This window comes from Dipodomys ordii, unplaced genomic scaffold (genome assembly GCF_000151885.1).
Source record: "Dipodomys ordii isolate 6190 unplaced genomic scaffold, Dord_2.0 Scaffold128, whole genome shotgun sequence".
NCBI lineage: Eukaryota > Metazoa > Chordata > Mammalia > Rodentia > Heteromyidae > Dipodomys > Dipodomys ordii.
The window spans coordinates 1,208,646-1,214,645 of record NW_012267344.1 but is presented as its reverse complement, the minus strand read 5'-3'; the positions used below and the strand labels follow the sequence as shown (position 1 = coordinate 1,214,645).

General features: G+C 60.4%; 1 protein-coding gene across 6 annotated transcripts in view; it reads right to left on the bottom strand.

The window, feature by feature from the left end:
* Positions 1-6: 6 nt before the first annotated feature.
* Nbeal2 (neurobeachin-like 2) overlaps positions 7-6,000 on the bottom strand; it is a 36,465-nt gene continuing 30,471 nt past the window's right edge. For 5 of the 6 annotated variants that reach the window (XM_013030298.1, XM_013030300.1, XM_013030299.1 and 2 more), the window contains 16 exons: positions 5,410-5,534; positions 5,154-5,294; positions 4,412-4,542; positions 4,188-4,297; positions 3,973-4,090; positions 3,586-3,683; positions 3,377-3,493; positions 2,734-2,823; positions 2,514-2,623; positions 2,197-2,357; positions 1,971-2,065; positions 1,669-1,785; positions 1,385-1,543; positions 1,104-1,252; positions 737-872; positions 7-372 (listed from right to left, as the gene is read on the bottom strand). In XM_013030298.1, the coding sequence (XP_012885752.1) occupies positions 271-372; positions 737-872; positions 1,104-1,252; positions 1,385-1,543; positions 1,669-1,785; positions 1,971-2,065; positions 2,197-2,357; positions 2,514-2,623; positions 2,734-2,823; positions 3,377-3,493; positions 3,586-3,683; positions 3,973-4,090; positions 4,188-4,297; positions 4,412-4,542; positions 5,154-5,294; positions 5,410-5,534 (1,959 nt within the window). In that variant the 3' untranslated portion in view covers positions 7-270. Of the gene's footprint in view, positions 373-736; positions 873-1,103; positions 1,253-1,384; positions 1,544-1,668; positions 1,786-1,970; positions 2,066-2,196; positions 2,358-2,513; positions 2,624-2,733; positions 2,824-3,376; positions 3,494-3,585; positions 3,684-3,972; positions 4,091-4,179; positions 4,298-4,411; positions 4,543-5,153; positions 5,295-5,409; positions 5,535-6,000 lie in introns of those variants that run through there. The other variant, XM_013030303.1, reaches the window with a different exon arrangement.

Genomic DNA, 6,000 nt, shown 5'->3' with positions numbered 1-6,000 from the left:
CCCCGCCCGCGTCCTGTGCAAACTCTCACTGCAGGAGGCCGTGGAGGCCGGCGCCGGACCTCCCGCCGCCTCGGCCGGCGGGGGGGCGGGACTTCCGGGGGACGCCACTCGCCAATCCCTGAGCGAAGGGGGCAGGCCCCGCCCACCCCCTTGGTACGGCCTGCTCCGGGCCTCCCAGGGGCGGGGCTTCCCGGGGGTGGAGCCTCCCGTGGGCGTGGTTTCCCGGGGGCGGTGCCTCCAGTGGGCGTGGTTTCCCGGGGCGTGGCCAGCTCAGCGAGCCTCTCCAGGGTTGTACTCCGTCTCCCCCGAGGACACCTGGGAGATGCGCCTGGAGGATCGCCACAGCTTCCGGGCGAACTGGCTGCTGCGCACCTGGGGGGGGGGATGGGAGGGATGTGGGGTAAGTCATCGGGACCTGCTGGGTTTGGGGGACACACACACACTCCTCTCCCGTCACCCACCCCTTTTCCTGCTGGGTTTGGGGGGACACACACACCCCTCTCCCATCACCCACCCCTTTTCCTGCTGGGTTTTGGGGACACATACACACCCCTCTCCCATCACCCACCCCTTTTCCTGCTGGGTTTTGGGGGGACACACACACACCCTTCTCCCATCATCCACCCCTTTTTCTGCTGGGTTTTGGGGACACATACATAAACCCCCCTCTCCCATCACCCACCCCTTTTCCTGCTGGGGACACACACACACCCCTCCCTCACCCCCCGCTCCTCACCTCGGAAGGCTGCCCAGCGCCCACCACGATCAGCTTGCCATCTTCCAGGCCCACCAGCACGTGGCTGCTCTCCTTGGTCACGGCCAGGCTGCGGACTGGTACTTTCATGGGCAGGGGAGGTGCGGCGGGGTTCAGCCTGGGGGGGGGGAGAGGACAGGGGAAGAAAAGGCCCATCCATGACCCTCTCTCCATCTCCTGTCCTCATCACTGAGCGGAACACTTGAATCACCACCCAGGGCCACGTTTCCCCCCTCCACCGGGGATCTAGGCACCGGTGGGTGGCCCTGGGCACCTACACAGGATTTATAGGCCCGACAGAGTGCTACCAACCACCAGGAACTGGTAGACGTGGGGAGGGGGGGCTCACTTGTTCAGATGGAGGATGTGCAGGGCGCATTGAGCCGTGCCCAGCAACACGAAGTCCTCCATCACGGTCAGGGCTGTGGGCTGCTCCGTCAGGGGCAGTGAGGCCCGCAGCCTCCCATTCACCGAGTAAAGGTGCAGGGTATAGGCCACCTAGGGAGGGCAGGCCGTATCAGCAACTTGCTCCCCTTCTTCCCCTGCCCCCCCTCCCAGCACTGGTCCAACTATCCCCATTGTTCTGTGTGAGCAGGGATTTCCACCCCCCCCCCTTTTTTTTGCCCATACCTGAGCCCCAGGACGCTCCCAGGCTGAGCTCTGTACCACAATCTGGCCTTCAGACCCCAGGGCCAGATGGGACACGGGGCCAGGCAGGGTGGCACCCGGTGGCTGGAGCGCTGCAACGAACTGGCCACGGCGGACAGTGTGGATGATCACAGTTCCATCCTGAGAAAAAAAGCCACCTTAGGATGCTGGGCAGGAGGTAGGGGGGAGAAGGGGGGGTGTTGAAAACAACAGGTACACAGTACCCCCTTAGCAAACAGCCAGGGGGATCCCCGATGTGTACGAACCTCCGATCCAGACACCGCCATGTCAAGTTCCGTGTTGATGGCCACACAGCTCACGGCAGCCTTGTGGCCATAAAGGACCTGCACGGGTTTGGGTGCCAGCCCTACTGACAGACCACCCTGTAAGGAAGCGGATGCGCTTAGGACCGGCCCTGGAATAAGGCCAAGGGTCAGGTGCTGGTGGCTCAGGCCTGTCATCCTAGCTACTCAGGAGGCTGAGATCTGAGGATCGCGGTTCCAAGCCAGCCCGGGCAGGAAAGTCTGTGCGACTTGTATGTCCAATAACCCACCCCCGTCAGCCATACCTGCTGTAAAAGCCGCCACACCATGCACGTGGTGTCCTTGGAGCCGGAGATGAGGTAGATGCCGAAGGTATCCAGCGCCAGGCAGGTGATCACGTCTTCATGGAGAAGGGGGAAGGCCAGACATGGGCAGAAGGGTCACTATACCCACCTGACAGCCTCAGGGCGCCCCCCCTGTACCCCCATTCCAACTGCCTCATTCTCCCCAATGCCCAGAGGCTGCTCCTACCAAGATGGCGGCTGAGCTGGTTCAACAGCTTGCCCCGAGGTAGTGCGGTCACTCGCAGGCTTCCGTCCCAGTGGCCGCCGCTGAAGAGCAGTTTCCCGTCGGGGGCCACGGCCAGTGCATGCGCACTCACGCCACAGGGACCACTCAAGACCCGTTGCATCCTGGGAGCCACAGTAAGGAAGAGGGTTAAATGCGGTTGGACCCTACAAAGAGAACCTGGGTCCCATGGGGGGGAACCTTGGGAAGTGTCTCCCCCCCCAAGATTGCTGCTGCCCTGGGGGACACAGGATTTGCCCATCCCCCACGCCACAGCCTACTTGGGGTTGCCCAGCGTCGGGTCTTTGCTGAAACTGAAGTAGTTGTTTATGTTGCGGTCGTAGGGTAACCAGCTGTGGGTGCCCAGCACCCCACTAGCACTCACGGTCACCTGTGGGTGGGAGGGAGGGGACACGCAGGCGTTTGAGGACGGAGGGGGACGGGGAGAAAGGAGAGTGTGGATGGATGGAGCTCAGGTCGGGCGTGATCCAGGAGACTTACCAACAAATCCGAGGAGCCCTGGATAAGGAAGGAGTGGGGCTGTCGGTGGGGGACCAGGGCCAGCACCAAAGGTACACCCTCGCTGACCACCTGCGGGGAAACAGAGCCAGGGCTGAAGGCCCATCAGGAGTACCCACAATGCAATCTGCGAAGCCTCCAAGCCCTCTAGCCCCCAGGGGTGGGGGGGGGAGGGTGGTCTCAGACTAGTGGGCGGAGCATAGAAGACCCCTTCGAGGTATCAAGTTCGGATGGGTTTCACACCCATGATCCAGAAGACCATGGTTCAAAGCCAGCCTTATCTCTCTTTTTTCGGTTGTGGGGCTTGAACTCTGGGCCTGGGCGCTGTCCCTGAGCTCTTCAGCTCAAGGCCGAGCGCTCTACCACTTGAGCCACAGCGCCACCTCTGGTGGTTCATTGGAGATCAGAGTCTCATGGATTTTCCTTGCCCGGGCTGGCTTTGAAACACGATCCTCCAGATCTCAGCCTCCTGAGTAGCCAAGATGACAGGCGTGAGCCACCAGCGCCCGGCTCCAAGATGCCTTCAAATCTGTGACCTCAGAAGTGAAATCAACCCTTCTTCCGAGAGGCGAGGAGGTCACAGGAGCTAACCCAGGCAAATGCGGAGGCCCAAAGTGTCACTCACCTCCGCAAAGAAGGCCTTGAGCTGGTCCAGGTGCTGGAAGATGCTTGGTGAGTTAGTGTCCAGGCGTGCAAGGCGTTGAGCTGCTTCCTCAGCCGAGAGCCGGGCTGGGTGTGGCTCCTGTGAATGCGGGGACTGCTCAGCACCCAGGGCACAGGCATCTTGGGGACCCCCCTGCCCACCCCCCACCCCATCCTCCACGCTGGCCTTACTTTCAGCAGCTGACAGGGAGTCTGCCCAAAGTTGCTGATGATACCTTCCAGAGCCTTCCGTTCCCGCTCGTCTGCCACGTGATCCAGGTCTACGGCCCCTGGGAGGGAGATCAGAAGGTCCCTGAGCTCTTCAGCTCAAGGCGAGCGCTCTACCACTTGAGCCGCAGCACCACTTCTGGGTTTGTGGTGGTTCACTGGAGATCAGAGTCTCACAGCCTTTCCTGCCCAGGCTGGTTTTGAACCGCGATCCTCTAGATCTCAGCCTCCTGAGTAGCTAGGATGACAGGTGTAAGCCACAGGCGCCTGGCTTTATCTGTGTCTTCTGATGAGCCCTCCCTTCCTCCCCCTGCACTACGCCAGGCCCCCATGGGCAGCATTCTGCCTTACCTTCATAAGTGCAGTAATAGAACACATTGAGGGCCTCTTCGGCTGCCGGCCCGCGCTGCTTGTAGCCAAAGATGAGGTCGATCCACTCGTGCAGGTGCGCAGACACATATTCCGACTCCTGATTGGACAAAGACAGCTGATGCTCCACCCACCTCCCTCCACCACCTCCCTGAGCCCTGGCGGCCCCGCCTTTCTGGGTGTGGTCACCTCCTCACCAGAGCCCGGCGGTGCTGCTGGATGAAGTCCTCAGGAGAGCTGGCCCATGGGGGTAACACCACGTCGCCCACCTTCTCATTGGTCAGCTGCAGGCAGCCCAGGTCAAAGCCTGGCAGAGGAGCGAGTCGGATGGATCTCTGGGTAGATTCTCCATCCCCTGTGCACTCTGCCCCAACTCCCCCCACCCCCCATCTCAGTGGCCAGCTCCCAGCATGCACCATACCATTCTGGTTCTCCAGGAAGTCAGGGAAGTAGAAGAACTCGGGGATGAGTTCCTTCACATCGGCGGGACTCTCCAGCCGGGCCTGCCAGGCGGCCGCCACTGAGTGGAACTGCCGATCGGAGCAGTCGAAGCTGGCAGAGAGGGGGTACAGCCGTGGTGAGGGAGAAGGTGTGGCAGGAAGAGGGGGTTATGCAGGGAGGGTGGAGGCTCTCGCCTGTCATCCTAGCTACTCAGAGGCTGAGATCTGACGATCAGCGTCTGAAGCCAACCCAGATAAGAAAAAGCCAATGAGACTCTGCTCTCCAATTAGCCAGCCAAAAGCCAGAAGTGGACTTGTGGCTCAGGTGGTAGAGTGCCAGCCTTGAGCAAAAGTGCTCCGGGAGAGTGCTCCAGGCCCCAAGTTCAAGCCCCAGGCCTGGCCAAGATAAAAATAAAAAAAATCACCAGGGGCTGGTGGCTCACAACCTGTCACCCTAGCTCTTCAGGAGGCTGAGATCTGAGGATCGTGGTTCAAAGCCAGCCCAGGCAGGAAAGGCAGTGAGACTCTTATCTCCAGTGAACCACCAGAAAACCGGAAGTGGCGCTCTAGCAGAGCATGAGCCTTGAGCAAAAGAGCTCAGCGACAGCGCCCAGGTGCTGAGTTCAAGCCCACAGCCAACCAAAAAAGAAAGGGCTTTCCTTCTTCCCATGATGAGTCTCCCTCCTGCGCCCCCCAATCCCTGCCAGACTCTCCTGAGCATACCGGCCACTCTGTAGCTGGACGTGCAGAGAGGTGAAAGGCTCCACACGGATGAGGTAGTGCATTACGCCCGCGGCGTTGGAGTAATGGGTGCCGTAATGGAATTTGTCGATAGTGCCAGCTGGGTCCTCGAAGCTCTCGTACCTGGGGGGGAGGGGGAGGGTCCCAGGGAGGAAGTGATCCACAGAAACCCTCCTCTGGTCCAGCTCCAACCCACCCACCCAGCCTGCTGCCCCCCCCCCTCTATTCCCCTGCTCACTTCTCCCTCACGAGCTGCGCATGCTTGGGATTCACCACGCCGATGGGTTTGGACAGGTCCCGGAAGACGGCCGGGTTGCTGAGGTCCAGGGTTAGTGACACATAGTCCTGTAAAACCCAGGGGAACTGGCCGGCCCACCCCGGGGAAGGAGCTGGGTGAGGGTCTTCCCTAGCTGGCCAGCTCCAGCCTGCCTCTCACTCCTTAGAAAAGAGGGGCACCAATGGGCTGGAAGGTGGCTCAGTGGTAGAGTGCTCTCGCCTAGCCATGCGTGAAGCCCTGGGTTTGATTCCTCAGTATCACACACGCTGAAAAAGCTGGTCATGGTGCTGTGGCTCAAGTGGTAGAGCACTAGCCTTGAGTACAAGATGCTCAGGGACAGCACCCAGGCCCTGAGTTCAAGCCCCAGGACTGGCAAAAAAAAAAAAAAAAAAAGATGGAAGGAAGGAAGGAAGGAAGGAAAAGATGGGCATGTAGCTTGCTAACAAGACAGGCCAGGGAGACACCATTTGGAAGGGCAGCCAGGGGAATTTAGACTCCTTTCCTGACTTTCCAAGATGGACATCCCCAATAAGATCTGGGAGGAAGAGGGGA